This window comes from Haliotis rubra, unplaced genomic scaffold (genome assembly GCF_003918875.1).
Source record: "Haliotis rubra isolate DU_JTF1 unplaced genomic scaffold, ASM391887v1 Scf766, whole genome shotgun sequence".
Lineage (NCBI taxonomy): Eukaryota > Metazoa > Mollusca > Gastropoda > Lepetellida > Haliotidae > Haliotis > Haliotis rubra.
This window is the reverse complement of record NW_025767486.1, coordinates 282,060-302,017: the sequence shown is the minus strand read 5'-3', so window position 1 is coordinate 302,017 and position 19,958 is coordinate 282,060. Positions and strand designations below refer to the sequence as shown.

Below are 19,958 nucleotides of genomic sequence, written 5' to 3'. Positions count from 1 at the left end.
TGTGTTCTGATGTACCAGCCATGTGTGTTCTGATGTACCATGCATGTGTGTTCTGATGTACCATGCATGTGTGTTCTGATGTACCAGCCATGTGTGTCCTGACCTACCAGCCATGTGTGTTCTGATGTACCATCCATTTGTGTTCTGATGTACCAGCAACGTGTGACTGTGGGTTCTGATGTACCAGCAATGTGGGTTCTGATGTACCAGTAATGTGTGTTCTGATGTACCAGCAATGTGTGGCTGTGGAGCAGGAAGGTAAGTGACCATATCACGGACTTTGGAATGTAAGTGGAGAGACAATATAACAAGCAACCCATTCAGGAGGCTGTCTATCTTGTTGTGCTGCCTGTATATCAGAGGACCCAGGTGATGTACCAGGTGTGTGTTCTGATGTACCAGTCATGTGTGTCCTGATGTACCAGCAATGTGTGTTCTGATGTACCAGTAATGTGTGTTCTGATGTACCATGCATGTGTGTTCTGATGTACCAGTAATGTGTGTTCTGATGTACCAGCAATGTGTGACTGTGGGTTCTGATGTACCAGCAATGTGTGACTGTGGGTTCTGATGTACCAGCAATGTGTGTTCTGATGTACCAGCAATGTGTGACTGTGGGTTCTGATGTACCAGTCATGTGTGTTCTGATGTACCAGCAATGTGTGTTCTGATGTACCAGCAATGTGTGACTGTGGGTTCTGATGTACCAGCAATGTGTGTTCTGATGTACCAGCAATGTGTGACTGTGGGTTCTGATGTACCAGCAATGTGTGACTGTGGGTTTTGATGTACCAGCAATGTGTGACTGTGTGTTCTGATGTACCATCCATGTGTGTTCTGATGTACCAGCAATGTGTGACTGTGGGTTCTGATGTACCATCCATGTGTGTTCTGATGTACCAGCAATGTGTGACTGTGGGTTCTGATGTACCATCCATGTGTGTTCTGATGTACCAGCAATGTGGGTTCTGATGTACCAGTAATGTGTGTTCTGATGTACCAGCAATGTGTGACTGTGGAGCAGGAAGGTAAGTGACCATATCACAGACTGGGGAATGTAAGTGGAGAGACAATATAACAAGCAACCCATTCAGGAGGCTGTCTATCTTGTTGTGCTGCCTGTATATCAGAGGACCCAGCAGCAGGTATTTCTGTTCTGTGGGGCACACAGTCAGAGGGTTAAAGAACACACTGGACTGCTGAGTACCCAAGTACGTGAATGTTGTTTTCATCTTTGTAAAAAAATATAAGTATATGGGCAAAATTTCGACAAAACACTCTACGTTAACTCTCAGGCTACTAGAGACTGCTGATCCAGAATCGGATGATGTTCTTCTCCTGTGTGCGAGCTGCCTTCACGTAAGCTGTGTCTTCCTTGTTGGCAGCACGCAGATCAAGATGGTGTGCTCCATCTGGGATCTGGATGGCTATCAGGGTGTCCGACACAGAGTTGAGAACACCACCAGAAGACCACGGGTCCAAAAGACCGTTGCTGAAAACACAACATAACAGGTTCAGGTCAAATGAGGGGAGGACAGTGGAGATGGTTGTGGATAACTGAGGGGAGGACAGTGGAGAAGGTATTGGATAGCTAAGGGGAGGACAGTAGAGAAGGTAGTGGATAACTGAGGGGAGGACAGTGGAGAAGGTGGAGGATAGCTGAGGGAAGGACAATGGAGATGGTAGTAGATAGCTGAGGGGAGGACAGTAGAGAAGGTAGTGGATAACTGAGGGGAGGACAGTGGAGAAGGTGGAGGATAGCTGAGGGAAGGACAATGGAGATGGTAGTAGATAGCTGAGGGGAGGACAGTAGAGAAGGTAGTGGATAACTGAGGGTAGGACAGTAGAGAAGGTAGTAGATAGCTGAGGGGAGGACAGTGGAGTAGTGGATAACTGAGGGGAGGACAGTGGAGTAGTGGATAACTGAGGGGAGGACAGTGGAGAAGGTGCAGGATAACTGAGGGGAGGACAGTGGAGAGGTAGTGGATAGCTAAGGGGAGGACAGTGGAGAAGGTATTGGATAACTGAGGGAAGAACAGTGGAGAAGGTAGTGGATAGCTGAGGGAAGGACAGTGGAGCAGGTAGTGGATAGCTGAGGGAAGGACAGTCGAGAAGGTAGTGGAAAGCTGAGGGAAGGACAGTGGAGAAGGTATTGCATAGCTGAGGGGTGGGCAGTGGAGAAGGTAGTGGATAACTGAGAGGTGGGCAGTGGAGCAGGTAGTGGATAGCTGAGGGGAGGACAGTGGAGCAGATAGTGGATAACTGAGGGGAGGACAGTAGAGAAGGTAGTGGATAACTGAGGAGAGGACAGTGGAGAAGGTGGAAGATAGCTGAGGGAAGGACAGTGGAGATGGTAGTGGATAACTAAGGGGTGGGCAGTGGAGGATAACCGAGAGGTGGGCAGTGGAGAAGGTGCAGGATAACAGGGGAGGATAGCTGAGGGAAGGACAATGGAGATGGTAGTAGATAGCTGAGGGGAGGACAGTAGAGAAGGTAGTGGATAACTGAGGGGAGGACAGTAGAGAAGGTAGTAGATAGCTGAGGGGAGGACAGTGGAGTGTGGGTTAACTGAGGGGAGGACAGTGGAGAAGGTAGTGGATAACTGAGGGGAGGACAGGGGAGCGGGTAGTGGATAACTGAGGGGAGGACAGTGGAGAAGGTGCAGGATAACTGAGGTGAGGACGGTGGAGAAGGTAGTGGATAGCTAAGGGGAGGACAGTGGAGAAGGTAGTGGATAACTGAGGGGAGGACAGTAGAGAAGGTAGTAGATAGCTGAGGGGAGGAAAGTGGAGAATAGCTGAGGGGAGGACAGTGGAGCAGGTAGTGGATAACTACAGTGGATCTACAGCCCATTATGCTGACTACCATCTACAGCCAAACTATCATCCACAGCCCATCATGCTGACTACCATCTACATCCCATCATGCTGACTACCATCTACAGCCCATCATGCTGACTACCATCTACAGCCCATCATGCTGACTACCTTCTACAGCCCATCATGCTGACTACCATCTACAGCCCATCATGCTGACTACCATCCACAGCCCATCATGCTGACTACCTTCTACAGCCCATCATGCTGACTACCTTCTACAGCCCATCATGCTGACTACCTTCTACAGCAGATCATGCTGACTACCTTCTACAGCCCATAATGCTGACTACCATCTACAGCCCATCATGCTGACTACCATCTACAGCCCATCATGCTGACTACCTTCTACAGCCCATCATGCTGACTACCATCTACAGCCCATCGTGCTGACTACCTTCTACAGCCCAACTAGCATCCACAGCCCATCATGCTGACTACCTTCCACAGCCCATCATGCTGACTACCATCTACAGCCCATCATGCTGACTACCTTCTACAGCCCATCATGCTGACTACCATCTACAGCCCATCATGCTGACTACCATCTACAGCCCATCATGCTGACTACCTTCTACAGCCCATCATGCTGACTACCATCTACAGCCCATCATGCTGACTACCTTCTACAGCCCATCATGCTGACTACCATCTACAGCCCTCCAACATCATGCTGACTACCATCTACAGCCCATCATGCTGACTACCTTCTACAGCCCATCATGCTGACTACCATCTACAGCCCATCATGCTGACTACCATCTACAGCCCATCATGCTGACTACCATCTACAGCCCAACTACCATCTACAGCCCAACTACCATCCACAGCCGATCATGCCGACTACCTTCTACAGCCCATCATGCTGACTACCTTCTACAGCAGATCATGCTGACTACCATCTACAGCCCAACTACCATCTACAGCCCATCATGCTGACTACCATCTACAGCCCATCATGCTGACTACCTTCTACAGCCCATCATGCTGACTACCTTCTACAGCCCAACTACCATCCACAGCCCATCATGCCGACTACCTTCTACAGCCCATCATGCTGACTACCATCTACAGCCCATCATGCTGACTACCATCTACAGCCCATCATGCTGACTACCATCTACAGCCCATCATGCTGACTACCTTCTACAGCCCAACTACCATCTACAGCCCATCATGCTGACTACCATCTACAGCCCATCATGCTGACTACCATCTACAGCCCATCATGCTGACTACCATCTACAGCCCATCATGCTGACTACCATCTACAGCCTATCATGCTGACTACCATCTACAGCCCAACTAGCATCCACAGCCCATCATGCTGACTACCATCTACATCCCATCATGCTGACTACCATCTACAGTCCATCATGCTGACTACCATCTACAGCCCATCATGCTGACTACCATCTACAGCCCATCATGCTGACTACCTTCTACAGCCCAACTACCATCCACAGCCCATCATGCTGACTACCATCTACAGCCCATCATGCTGACTACCATCTACAGCCCAACTACCATCCACAGCCCATCATGCTGACTACCATCTACAGCCGATCATGCTGACTACCATCTACAGCCCATCATGCTGACTACCATCTACAGCCGATCATGCTGACTACCATCTACAGCCCATCATGCTGACTACCTTCTACAGCCCAACTACCATCCACAGCCCATCATGCTGACTACCATCTACAGCCCATCATGCTGACTACCATCTACAGCCCATCATGCTGACTACCATCTACAGCCCATCATGCTGACTACCATCTACAGCCCTACTACCATCTACAGCCCAACTACCATCCACAGCCCATCATGCTGACTACCATCTACAGCCCATCATGCTGACTACCATCTACAGCCCATCACGCTGACTACCATCTACAGCTGATCTGGGCACTGAAGGCCTGTTTGCTGTGAATCCAAAGAGGTTGTGGTAAACAGAATGAAACACCTCTATATATCATGAGATTTGACACTGCTTCATCATCGTTTACTTTAACAAGCCTAAAACATAGACATAGACAAACCTGAAAATGATGTTGCTTGAGTCTGCAATGTTCTTGCCACCAAATTGTGTTGACACCCAGTCCTGACGTGGTCTCATCTTGTAGGAGGAGTAGCAGCTGTCGCTGTAGCTGGTGAAATTCCATGTGGTCGGCTCAAACATTGATGAACTGTCAACACAGCTTGGCATCACCATCTCTGTACACGCCTGGATCAAAACAAACACTGGTCAAACCTTCTGCACACTCTCACTGCATCTGTACACACTTGGATCACGTGTGTACACATTCACACCATCTTAGCAAATCTGTGTACACATTCACACCATCTTAGCAAATCTGTGTACACATTCACACCATCTTAGCAAATCTGTGTACACATTCACACCATCTTAGCAAATCTGTGTACACATTCACACCATCTTAGCAAATCTGCATACACATTCACACAATCTTAGCACATCTGTATACACATCCTTACCATCTTAGCGGATCTGTATACATATTCACACAATATTAGCACATCTGTATACACATTCTCACGATCTTAGCACATCTGTGTACACGTTTTCACAATCTTAGCACATCTGTGTACACATTCTCAGCACCATAGTTCATCTGTATACACATTCTCACCACCACAGCACATCTGAAAACACATTCACACAATCTTAGCACATCTGTGTACACATTCTCACCATTTCATAACAAAGGCAACCTTACACATACGTTTCTATCTGAAGGCCTCACCTGACACTGCACCATTTACCTGAGAGCCTCATGTGACATGGTCATAATTACCTGATAGCCCCACCCGGCATCCCCAAGACTGGCAGTGGCATCCTGGGAAGTGTTGAGGCATTTCGCCTGGCCGGTGTAGTTGAAGTATATGTTCACAGCCTTATACAGCCCCTGCATCAGCAGCTTGTCCTGAAGGGGACTTCCCAGTGGGGCACACACAGCCTGCAACATGGGCACACACAGCCTGTAATATGGGCACACAGATCCTGTAACATGGGCACACACAGCCTGTAACATGGGCACATAGAGCCTGTAACATGGGCACATAGAGCCTCTAACATGGGCACACACAGCCTGTAATATGGGCACAAAAGCCGGTAACATGGGCACACACAGCCTGTAACATGGGCACACACACAGCCTGTAACATGGGCACACACACAGCCTGTAACATGGGTACACACACAGCCTGTAACATGGGCACACACACAGCCCATAACATTGGCACACACACAGCCCATAACATGGGCACACACACAGCCTGTAACATGGGCACACACACAGCCTTTAACATGGGCACACACACAGCCTGTAACATGGGCACACACACAGTCCATAACATGGGCACACACACAGCCCGTAACATGGGCACACACATAGTCCATAACATGGGCACACACACAGCCTGTAACATGGGCACACACAGCCTGAAACATGGACACACACACAGCCTTTAACATGGGCACACACACAGCCTGTAACATGGGCACACACACAGTCCATAACATGGGCACACACACAGCCCATAACATGGGCACACACATAGTCCATAACATGGGCACACACACAGCCTGTAACATGGGCACACACAGCCTGAAACATGGACACACACACAGCCCGTAACATGGGCACACACACAGCCCATAACATGGGCACACACACAGCCTGTAACATGGGCACACACACAGCCTGTAACATGGGCACACACACAGCCTTTAACATGGGCACACACACAGCCTGTAACATGGGCACACACAGCCTGTAATATGGGCACACAGAGCCTGTAACATGGGCACACACAGCCTGTAACATGGGCAAACACACAGCCTGTAACATGGGCACACACAGCCTGTAACATGGACACACAATCTGTCACATGGGCACACACACCGCCTGTAATATGGGCACACAGAGCCTGTAACATGGACACACAATCTGTCACATGGGCACACACACAACCTGTAATATGGGCACAAAGTATGTAGTATGACACACAACCTGTAACATGGGTCGAAAGTGCAACATGGGCGGAACGTCTGTAACATGTGCACACAGTCTGTAACATGGCACAGAGACTGTAACATGGGCACACACAGCCTGTAACATGGGCACACACACAGCCTGTAACATGGGCACACACACAGCCTGTAACATGGGCACAAAGTATGTAGTATGACACACAACCTGTAACATGGGTCGAAAGTGCAACATGGGCGGAAATATGTAACATGGGCACACAGTCTGTAACATGGCACAAAGACTGTAACATGGGCACACACAGCATGTAACATGGGCACATACAGCCTGTAACATGGGCACAAACACAGCCTGTAACATGGGCACAAAGTATGTAGTATGACACACAACCTGTTACATGGGTCGAAAGTGCAACATGGGCGGACATCTGTAACATGGGCACACAGCCTGTAACATGGGCACATACAGCCTGTTACATGGGCACACAAGAGTGTAACATGGGCACACAGCCTGTAACATGGGTACAGTCTGCAACATGGGCACAGGCTGTAACATGGGCACAAAGTCTGTAATGTGGGCACACACAGCCAGTAACATGGGCACACACATCCTGTAACATGGGTACACACAGCTTGCAACATGGGCACACACAGCCGGTAACATGGGCACACACAGCTTGTAACATGGGCACACACAGCCTGTAACATGCGCAAACAGCCTGTAACATGGGCACACAGCCTATAACATGGGGACACACAGCCTGTAACATGGGCACAGAAGCCTGTAATGTGGGCACACAGAGCCTGTAATGTGGGCACACACAGCCAGTAACATGGGCACACACAGCCAGTAACATGGGCACAGACAGCCAGTAACATGGGAACACACAGCCTGTAACATGGGCACACACAGCCTGTAACATGGGCATACACAGCCTGTAACATGGGCACACATACAGCCTGTAATATCGGAGCACAGCCTGTAACATGGGCACACACACAGCCTGTACTTTTGGCACACACAGCCTGTAACATGGCACACATCCTGTAACACGGGCACAGCCTGTAACATGGGCACACATACAGCCTGTAACATGGGAACACTACCTGTAACATGGGCACACACACAGCCTGTAACTTTGGCACACACAGCCTGTACCCTGGCACACAGCCTTGAAAAAAACATGGGGACATACAACCTGTAACATGGGCACACACAGCCTGTAACATGGGCATACACAGCCTGTATCATGGGCACACATACAGCCTGTAATATCGGAGCACAGCCTGTAACATGGGCACACACACAGCCTGTAACTTTGGCACACACAGCCTGTAACATGGGCTCACATACAGCCTGTAACATGGGAACACTGCCTGTAACATGGGCACACACAGCCTGTAATCTGGCACACAGCCTGTAACATGGGGACATACAACCTGTAACATGGGCACACACAGCCTGTAACATGGGCACACACAGCCTGTAACATGGGTGTAAAGTATGTAACATGACACACACAGCCTGTAACATGGATGGAAAGTCTGTAATATGTGCACACACAGTCTGAAACATGGGCACACACCTGTAACATGGGCACATACAGCCTGTTACATTGGTACACAAGACTGTACCATGGGCACACAGCCTGTAACATGGGCACACAGCCTGTAACATGGGCACACAGCCTGTAATATGATAAACAACCTGTAACATGGATTTTGTAACCTTCACAGATGACATGGAATATGTTACCTTTACTGGCCAAGCAGGTAGTGGTTCCAGGAAGTTGGCAGGGTATGGGTAGTTCACCATTGCCAGGTCAAACCAAGCATTACTCAGCCATGCCTTGAAGTTAGCAACATCTGCCGTCGTCTTCAGAGGGGAGCACAGGTGAAATGTGTTGTAGATGAAGCTCCTGCCATCCACTGGCAACACAAGATACAATGCATTATACATGTGGGTACACAATATCCTTGAAGTAAAGACCATGAGTGAGTGAGTGAGTTTGAGTGAGTGAGTTTGGGTGAGTGAATGAGTGAGTGAGTGAGTGATGGAGGGAGGGAGGGAGAGCTGCTCCTGGGTGCTTCCTCTGACACAGCTACACATACCTGTGGCAGCTATTTTATCGATGGTTGACCAGGACTGACGGATGTTCTCCACACACTCTGGTGAAGCCCTCAAGAAGGACTGGGTGGTTGTGTTCATCAAGGCCGAGCATGGAGTCAGACCAGTGAAATCCCAGATAGGAGCCGAGGCTGCTAGTGCACTGAGGACAGATTACATTACATCCAACACAGGGATAGAAAGGCAATTGTTTTGAAGGGCACCTTCTTTCTTATCATGACTGCCAGAATGCTTAAGCTTCATTTTTCGTGGTCCCAAAAACTAACCCGGAATTTATGGTATCTTCCAAAACAGGATTTACTGTCATGCCCACTGGCACATAAAACAGCAGTTCCCATGTTAAGCTGTGAGAATGAGAGTGCGACAGATAAATAGTTTGATGGATTGCAAAAGTAGGTTTTGAATTATTTGAATTGGTCAAATTTATTTCATTTTCCATTTAATTAATCTTGGTGGGTATCAATTATGTAATGTTTCAGCAGGCTGCTAGGGCACTGTGAAAATATTTCAACTGTCTCATTTCAATATTTACTGTGCCACGGTACATAAATAAAACACTATTTTGAGTACTGTAACAACATTTTACCAATCACATTACAGATAAGGAAACCATATGTGTCATATGTCACCTTTACAAATCATATTCTATACATACCAGAATCATCCGTCTGTTTCAACAAAGATCCTTACAACAGTTCTGTCAACCAATATGAGAATTTTGTCTGACATTTTGATTCCGGCCCTACAGCTGTGCGAGTCAGCCAATCAAGGTTTTGTCAAGTTCAAGTTGCCATGGAGATCTTTACCTTACAAACTATGTCAGTCAATCTCAAAGTTGGGTCCTATTGCCATGGAGATCTTTACCCTACAGCTGTGCTGAATCATCTAATCAAGGTTTTGTCATGTTACCATGGAGATCTTTACCCTACAGCTGTGCTGAATCATCTAATCAAGGTTTTGTCATGTTACCATGGAGATCTTTACCCTACAGCTGTGCTGAATCATCTAATCAAGGTTTTGTCATGTTACCATGGAGATCTTTACCCTACAGCTGTGCTGTGTGAGCCAATCAAGGTTTGATCCTGTTGCCATAGTGATCTTTACCCTACAACTGTGCTGAGTCAGCCAGTGAAGGTTTGATCATGTTGCCATAGTGATCATTACCCTACAACTGTGCTGAGTGAGCCAATCAAGGTTTGGTCATGTTGCCATAGTGATCATTACCCTACAACTGTGCTGAATGAGCCAATCAAGGTTTGGTCATGTTGCCATAGTGATCCTTACCCTACAACTGTGCTGAGTGAGCCAATCAAGGTTTGGTCATGTTGCCGTAGTGATCCTTTCCCTACAACTGTGCTAAGTTAGCTAATCAAGGTTTGGTCATGTTGCCAAAGTGATCCTTTCCCTACAACTGTGCTAAGTTAGCTATTCAAGGTTTGGTCATGTTGCCATAGTGATCCTTTCCCTACAACTGTGCTAAGTTAGCTAATCAAGGTTTGGTCATGTTGCCATAGTGATCCTTTCTCTACAACTGTGCTAAGACAGCTAATCAAGGTTGAGTTGAGACTATTACCCTATGACTGTGCCAGGGTACTTCATCCTCATCCATGCTGACAACATTCCTCCATACGAGCCTCCAAAAGCAACGACTTGACTATCCATTGTCCCAGGAATGGAGGACTTGAGGTATCGGATTAACACAGCAAAGTCAGCCAGAGCCTGCTCCGAGGTTAGGTAGTTCAACTTGCTGGGGTCCTGAGGAGGATATAGACATACAGGTCCACATAGCTGACAGAAAAGGTATTGGTGGAGACACTGGTCTACATAGCTGAGACAAAAGGTATTGGTGGAGACATTGGTCTACATGGCTGAGACAAAAGGTATTGGTGGAGACATTGGTCTACATGGCTGAGACAAAAGGTATTGGTGGAGACATTGGTCTACATGGCTGAGACAAAAGGTATTGGTGGAGACATTGGTCTACATGGCTGAGACAAAAGGTATTGGTGGAGACATTGGTCTACATGGCTGAGACAAAAGGTATTGGTGGAGACATTGGTCTACATGGCTGAGACAAAAGGTATTGGTGGAGACACTGGTCTACATGGCTAAGACAAAAGGTATTGGTGGAGACATTGGTCTACATGGCTGAGACAAAAGGTATTGGTGGAGACATTGGTCTACATGGCTGAGACAAAAGGTATTGGTGGAGACATTGGTCTGTATAGCTGAGAGAAAAAGGTATTGGTGGAGACATTGGTCTACATGGCTGAGACAAAAGGTAGAAGAACAACTTCACCAAAGCAATAATGACTTAAGCCATACTTTTTTGTTATGGAACAACATCTGGAAACCTTGTGGAAGCACAGATGATTGCCTAACCCAGTTGTAGGCAAAAGACCAACACAAACTATGATGTCCCTCTTCAAAAGCTGGAAAGGGATATACAGGTGGGACAGTGGATAAACAGGTGGGACAGTTGATATATAGAGGTGGGACAGTTGATATACAGATGGGAAAGTGGATATACAGGTGGGACAGTGGATAAACAGGTGGGACAGTGGATATATAGAGGTGGGACAGTGGATATACAGGTGGGACAGTGGATATACAGGTGGGACAGTTGATATACAGGTGGGACAGTGGATATACAGTTGGGACAGTTGATATATAGAGGTGGGACAGTGGATATACAGGTGGGACAGTGGATAAACAGGTGGGACAGTTGATATATAGAGGTTGGACAGTTGATATACAGATGGGACAGTGGATATACAGATGGGACAGTGGATATACAGGTGGGACAGTGGATATACAGGTGGGACAGTGGATAAACAGGTGGGGCAGTTGATATATAGAGGTTGGACAGTTGATATACAGGTGGGACAGTGGATAAACAGGTGGGACAGTTGATCTATAGAGGTGGGACAGTGGATATACAGGTGGGACAGTTGATATACAGGTGGGACAGTTGATATACAGATGGGACAGTTGATATACAGGTGGGACAGTGGATGTATAGAGGTGAGACAGTGGATGTATAGAGGTGAGACAGTGGATATACAGGTGGGACAGTGGATGTATAGAGGTGGGACAGTGGATGTATAGAGGTGGGACAGTGGATGTATAGAGGTGAGACAGTGGATGTATAGAGGTGAGACAGTGGATGTATAGAGGTGGGACAGTGGATGTATAGAGGTGGGACAGTGGATGTATAGAGGTGGGACAGTGGATGTATAGAGGTGGGACAGTGGATGTATAGAGGTGAGACAGTGGATGTATAGAGGTGGGACAGTGGATGTATAGAGGTGGACAGTGGATGTATAGAGGTGGACAGTGGATGTATAGAGGTGGGACAGTGGATGTATAGAGATGTGAGGTGAGACAGTGGATATACAGGTGGGACAGTGGATGGACATAGAGGTGGAGACAGTGGATGTAGGTACAGGTGGAGACAGTGGATGTATAGAGGTGGGACAGTGGATGTATAGAGGTGGGACAGTGGATGTATAGAGGTGGGACAGTGGATGTATAGAGGTGGGACAGTGGATGTATAGAGGTGGAGACAGTGGATGTATAGAGGTGGGACAGTGGATGTATAGAGGTGGGACAGTGGATGTATAGAGGTGGGACAGTGGATGTATAGAGGTGGGACAGTGGATGTATAGAGGTGGGACAGTGGATGTATAGAGGTGGGACAGTGGATGTATAGAGGTGGGACAGTGGATGTATAGAGGTGAGACAGTGGATGTATAGAGGTGGGACAGTGGATGTATATAGAGTGGAGGTGGGACAGTGGATGATGGAGTGTATAGAGGTGGGGGACAGTGGATGTATAGAGGTGGGACAGTGGATGTATAGAGGTGAGACAGTGGATGTATAGAGGTGGGACAGTGGATGTATAGAGGTGGGACAGTGGATGGATGTATAGAGTGGACAGTGGATGTATAGAGGTGGGACAGTGGATGTATAGAGGTGGATGTATAGAGACAGTGGATGTACAGTGGATGTATAGAGGTGGGACAGTGGATGTATAGAGGTGGGACAGTGGATATACATGGTGGACAGTGGATGTATAGAGGTGGGACAGACAGTGGATGGATGTATAGAGGTGGGACAGTGGATGTATAGAGGTGGGGACAGTGGATGTATAGAGGTGGGACAGTGGATGGAGGTGGGACAGTGGAGGTGGGACAGTGGATGTATAGAGGTGGGACAGTGGATGTATAGATGGACAGTGGATAGGTGGGACAGTGGATGTATAGAGAGGTGGGACAGTGGATGTATAGAGGTGGGACAGTGGATGTATAGAGGTGGGACAGTGGATGTATAGAGTGGGACAGTGGATGTATAGAGGTGGGACAGTGGATGTATAGAGGTTGAAGACAGTGGATGGTGGACAGTGGATAGAGGTGGGACAGTGGATGGACAGGTGGGACAGTGGATGAGGTGGAGACAGTGGATGTATAGAGGTGGGACAGTGGATGGATAGAGGTGGGACAGTGGATGTATGTATAGAGGTGGGACAGTGGATGTATAGAGGTGGGACAGTGGATGTATAGAAAGGTGGGAACATATGTAGGTGGGACAGTGGATGTATAGAGGTGGGACAGTGGATATATAGAGGGACAGTGGATATAGTGAGACAGGACAGTGGACAGATAGAGGTGGGGGATATACAGGTGGGATATATGCTAGGTGGATGTATGCTTAGGACAGTGGATGTATAGAAGTGGGTGGACAGGGGACAGGATATACAGGTGGGACACAGTGGGACAGGATGATACAGGTGGGACAGTGGATGGACAAGAGTGTGACAGTGGATATACAGGTGGGACAGTGGATATACAGGTGGGACATTGGACAGTGGTGGGACATTGTTGAGACAGGACAGTGGGACAGTTGATATACAGGTGGGACAGTTGATATACAGGTGGGACAGTTGATATACAGATGGGACGGTTGATATACAGGTTGGACAGTGAGACAGTGGGTATACATGTGGGGTAGTTGATATACAGGTGGGGCAGATGATATACAGGTGGGACAGTTGAGATACAGGTGAGACAGTGGATATACATGTGGGTCAGTTGATATACAGGTGGGACAGTGGATATACAGGTGGGGCAGATGATATACAGGTGGGACAGTTGATATGCAGGCGGGACAGTTGATATACAGGTGAGACAGTTGATTTATTATCCAAAACTGTGTTCCACAGAAGATATTGCTTGTGTGAGATCAGATGATATCTCCTTAACAATGCTATGATGTCATGAACTTGATGACATCACAATGCTATGACATCGCTGCACTGCAAGTCTAATGGCAGTACTGTGTTCAGAGATGTACATTTTTCATTGAAAACTAACGAAGAGTGATTTTTGATGATAAATGTAGCCTCGGATATTTGTTACTTTATCAACTCGTGGTGATATATTTGATATCAAAAGACACTCGGGTTAGATTCTCTATATACAGGTGAGACAGTGGATATACATGTGGGGCAGTTGATATACAGGTGGGACAGTGGATATACAGGTGGGACAGTGGATATATAAGTGGGACAGGTACAGGACATATTGGTGATGTAGTTGACTTATGCAAACATCAACACTGTGTCAGTAAACAACATCAAGACAATAGGGAGATGGGGGTTATTGGTATGCCTGTTTCTTACCTTAAAGGCCTGTGAACCATAGGGTATGGATGACCCATAGTATCTGTGTTCAGCAAAAACAAGGAGAGCTCGGAATTCAGGTGCGATATCCCACACAAAACCCTGAAATTAAAGCAGAATTTTAAGGTGAGACATCCCACACACATAAATGATTACACAATTCAGGTGAGACATCCCACACACATATATAATTACAGAATTCAGGTGAGACATCCCACACACATATATAATTACAGAATTCAGGTGAGACATCCCACACACATATATAATTACAGAATTCAGGTGAGACATCCCACACACATATATAATTACAGAATTCAGGTGAGACATCCCACACACATATATAATTACAGAATTCAGATGAGGCACGTGGTCCCGTGCATAGAGAAGCTTGGTCACACAGAATTCCAGACTAGGTACCACGCAAAAGGCCGGTAACCTACCTGAATTCATAAGAGGCATCCCACATAAAGTCTAGGTGTTTTAATGGACGTTGTTTTTCAGTTTCATGTCCCTTCACTAACTGTGATACATCAGGAATGACCAAGATTCCGTATACTGCAATAGTGAACCACCTGATGGCCGTTGGAAGCGAAGAGATTGGATCATCTCTTCCTTCACTTCAGGTCATGTTTTGTTGTTCTGTTGACATTTTGCAATCAGTAATTGAGGTGCTGCACTAGATGTTAAAATATCACACATTTAAACCAAAATCATAGTCTCATTGTATATGAATTCAAGTCTTTGTACATGATAACTGATGGTGTGAGGATGTACGGGATGCAGACTTACATTGTTGTTACAGAACACTACCCTGAAGGGTCATGGTATCTACTGTACATGATAACTGATGGTGTACAGGATGAAGACTTACATTGTTGTTACAGAACACTACCCTGAAGGGTCATGGTATCTACTGTACATGATAACTGATGGTGTGAGGATGTACGGGATGCAGACTTACAGTGTTGTTACAGAACACTACCCTGATGAGCCATGGTATCTACTGTACATAACTGATGGTGTGAGGATGTACGGGATGCAGACTTACAGTGTTGTTACAGAACACTACCCTGATGAGTCATGGTATCTACTGTACATAACTGATGGTGTGAGGATGTACACAGAGGATCTACAGTGCTGGCCCTGAAGTTGTTACAGAGTACATGATAACTGAGGTGTACATGGCATCTTACATTGTTGTACATGATAATGTGATGGCATGTACAGGATGCAGGATGCAGACTTACATTGTTGTTACAGTTACAGAACACTACTGTACCCTGGTGGGAGGATGTAATGATGACATGGTTGTCTACTGTACGGTATCAACTGTACATGATAACTGATGGTGTACAGGATGCAGACTTACATTGTTGTTACAGAACACTACCCTAATGAGCCATGGTATCTACTGTACCTGATAACTGATGGTGTGAGGATGTACGGGATGCAGACTTACAGTGTTGTTACAGAACACTACCCTGAAGGGCCATGGTATCTACTGTACATGATAACTGATGGTGTACAGGATGCAGACTTACATTGTTGTTACAGAACACTACCCTAATGAGCCATGGTGTCCACCTTGTACCTAGTTGTCTGTAACTTGTTCATCACACATGGGGTTACATCTAACATCAGATCCCTCCAGAAACTGCCGACAGTGTTGCCCTGGTCCAGTTTTACTACAATATACCATGTGATTCACATAATGATAACATTACAGGAACAAGGATGTCTAGTAAACACCTCTGGAAAAAGAATGCCTTCCTTAGTCATTACTGATATGCATTTTTCAACCCAAGCAGGTTTGTAACCCAAAGCAGGTTTAAAATGTGAAATTTTGTAACCAAATCCAATGTAAATTTGTAACCCTGTATAAAAACTTACAGTATAAATAAAATCTGTTTAGATTTCGATTTAGATAACTTTCATAACTGGGGCATTGACGCACGTTTCTGGTAAAACAAGGAAACTGTTACACCCCTGGAATGGTCCGGATACAGTCCGGCCCTGGAGCTGAGTGAAAGTATTTGGGGAATCTTAAAGGAAAACATCAATATAAAAAACTCTCAAAAATATATGTGATATGACAGCAGAAATGTTGAGGTATTTTGACAGTATGACTTTCTGACTTCCTTGATAGGCAGTATGGCTTGTTACATTAAAGCATGTGCTAGGGATAGAGATCATATGGCAAAATGTTTAACAGTTTGCAATTCTGTAGGTGAGGTGAGGTGAAATGGGGTTTAAGGTCGAACTTGAGAATATTTCGCTCATATGACGATGTGCATGTGTGTGTATGTGCGGCTGATTGTACTAGCCCAGACTTAAGCTGGTTTTATAGTGCTAGCCCACTGAGATACCATGCCACAGTTAAGCATGAATACCCCACTCAGACACATTATACTGACTCCAAGCCGACCAGTCCTTGATGTACCCATCAATGCCATCAATTCTGTAGCTTTAGATGAGCAATGTTATTGGACAAACATATTTCTTGGTCTATGACTTCATTAATCTACAATTTTACAGTGTTCTCATTTTCAACAATTTCTGGTCCAACTTTGTTCCGTAACTTGTTTCAGTTTTTCCTATATTCAGATTCACAAACCAGACAAACATTGGCTATCAATCTTCTCCACTTCACTCTATATCTTTGCTAACACCATAATATATATCTTAAATTTGGTCAGGGTAGAATGCACATAGACACCCTGAACATAAGGAACACATGTTCTTGTTTTCTAGCTTGGATTGATTACACCTGTCGCTGTACAGTATGCACATGGTTTTGAAAATCTCATTTTTTTGTAGTTGGGTAGCTGATGACTGCGCTGAACAGCTCAACACTGAAGGACAAAGTTGTCCAGCGAACTCCAATCAGGAGAAATAATATCCATTACAGGGCATACAGTCATTGTTTGAACCATGTTAACACTTTTGGTGAATGAGTAGTGTGGTGGAGTTTTCTTTGGTTTTAAGTCTATCGTTTCTGTTTGGGCTGATTAAATGTCAGACATCATTATTTTTTACTTTTCATTTGTTTTATTAATGGGGAATAACAGGGTATGAACCTCCCAAAACATTCAGCCAGACCACAGGGATGGTTAGATGTAAAACTTGCCAGCCCTGACCAAAACTTACCTCCGCACAAAATATTGTCATATACACATGTCTAAATTTTAACCTGACCGTCGGGCTGGTGAATTTAAGAATCTGGCAGTCTGTGTTGAAAATAACCCGTCCTGGACGGTCGGGCAGGCATGTATTTCGAACGCTGAGAATAAGAACTGCCTCATTTCCACACTCCATGTCTATCTCACAATGTCAAGAGATAATGATAAAAGTAAAGTCTCAGGCATGACTAGACAACTTTACACATGAAGTAACAGTGTGGATGTAACTCAGTCGGTTGGCAGTCAGACTAACAATTTGATGGTCAAGGGTTTGCATCTGACGGATTCTCACATAATTTGATTGCTTGTCATAAGGACATGTGACCTATGGTAGATCGTCCACACGAGAAGTTGTGGTGGTGCTGAATTCTGAAGTTGCAGTTACAGTTTACATCTATTTATACAAAAGTGCAGTTACAGATTCATTATAATATTAGTTACAAACCTGGAAACATTCCTTTCTAATGTCAGGGTGGTGAGGTAGCCTTGTGGTTAAAACGTTCGCTCGTCAAGCCGAAGGCCCGGGTTCGATTCCCAACATGGGTACAATATGTGGAGCCCATTTCTGGTGTTCCCCTTGATATTGCATCTTGCTGAAAGTGGCGTAAAACCATACTCACTCACTCACTTTTGGGAGTACTGCACTTTACCGGGTGCACTTTTTCAAATTAATTAGTGCTGCTGGGGCTAGAATGCGCTTCGCTGGATTACTGACTTCGTTAATTAGAATTGCAAGTGCAATGGTTTGTTTACCTTTTTCACGCTTCCGCCCCACTGTGCCATGCCCTTCCCATTCATTTTTTTTCGCGCCATTATTTCTTGGACTGTACTGTCAAGTATCGAAATGTGTTTCAATTGGATATAATAGGATTACACGGCCCTAAGGTAAGGTCTAACCCTAAATAAGGATCGGAAAGTGTCCCTAACATTAAGGAATCAGAAAGGTTCCCAAACCCTTCCCCACTCCCAACCCTAACCGTAAGAATCGGAAAGGGTGCTAACCCTAAAACCTAAGGATCGTAAAGGTTCCCTAACCCTAAGGATCGTAAAGGGTGCCATACCCTAACCCTAAGGATCGTAAAGGGTTGTTTGACTCCAATGATGCGTCAGCTCCCTAAGGATCGGAAAGGGTGCTAACCCTAAACCCTAAGGATCATAAAGGTTCCCTAACCCTAACCCTAATTAAGGATCGTAAAGGGTGTCATACCCTAAACCTAAGGATCGTAAAGGGTTGTTTGACTCTAAAGATGCGTCAGCTCCCTAAGGATCGGAACCCTAAAGATGGTTGAATGGCAAGTGAAGGGAGACGGGGCAATTACTGCGATATAGCGAGACAGCGCTGTAGCGCTATACCGCGATAATTGCCCCACAGCCAGCAACGAGGGCTGCGCCCGGTTAGTGCATTCTAGCCTGAGACATATAGTCATTTAAGATCCGGGGTAATTCTTGTAGTGTCAGAAATACAAGCGTACGGTAATTCAATGTTAGTTGCCGTGTTGCGATCTATGTGCTTAGGTGCGCGGAATTACCGGACGGCATTGTAAATAAAGCCAAACGGTAGACACGTGCTGTAAAAGGCTTACTTGTTGATCCAAATAGAAAGTTTGATATGAATAATCGTTGGGCAATGAAGCCTTTGCATTCCCACTACGCGGTGACAACAAACGTGGATACAACGCCACTGCGAAAGATATGCAACAAAGTAGTGGAATCAGGGCGTTATTCATCGCCATTTTGATCTGGACCTCGTGATTATCACGGGTGACAGTGATTTCGTAGACAAAACCAGTTCGTAGACGCGGTGAATTCGTAACCAAAACCGGTTCGAATTTGTGACATGGACCACTGTGAAGCATATTTGGGTTTTTTATTATTTATGGATATTTTCACCGCCGATCATACTTACCTGATATATTTTATTTATTTCACAAAATGCAAACACCTTTCGTCGATTTTCTTCATCATTGAGGGTGAACTATTCCCATTTTAATAACGTCTACGAATTCACCGCTCAATCCGTCTACGAATCCACCGGATTTTGACGTCTACGAACCGGTTTTGGTTACGAATTCAC

General features: G+C 45.9%; 1 protein-coding gene across 1 annotated transcript; it reads right to left on the bottom strand.

The window, feature by feature from the left end:
• Positions 1-534: 534 nt before the first annotated feature.
• Positions 535-18,020, bottom strand: LOC124260499 (lysosomal Pro-X carboxypeptidase-like). Its single transcript, XM_046694829.1, has 9 exons — positions 17,896-18,020; positions 16,165-16,186; positions 14,703-14,804; positions 10,596-10,777; positions 9,007-9,164; positions 8,651-8,823; positions 5,699-5,860; positions 4,922-5,106; positions 535-1,492 (listed from the first exon to the last, which is right to left on the bottom strand). The coding sequence occupies exons 1-9, from the start codon at positions 18,018-18,020 to the stop codon at positions 1,300-1,302; spliced, it is 1,302 nt and encodes a 433-aa protein (XP_046550785.1). The 3' UTR covers positions 535-1,299.
• Between the last annotated feature and the right edge of the window lie 1,938 nt (positions 18,021-19,958).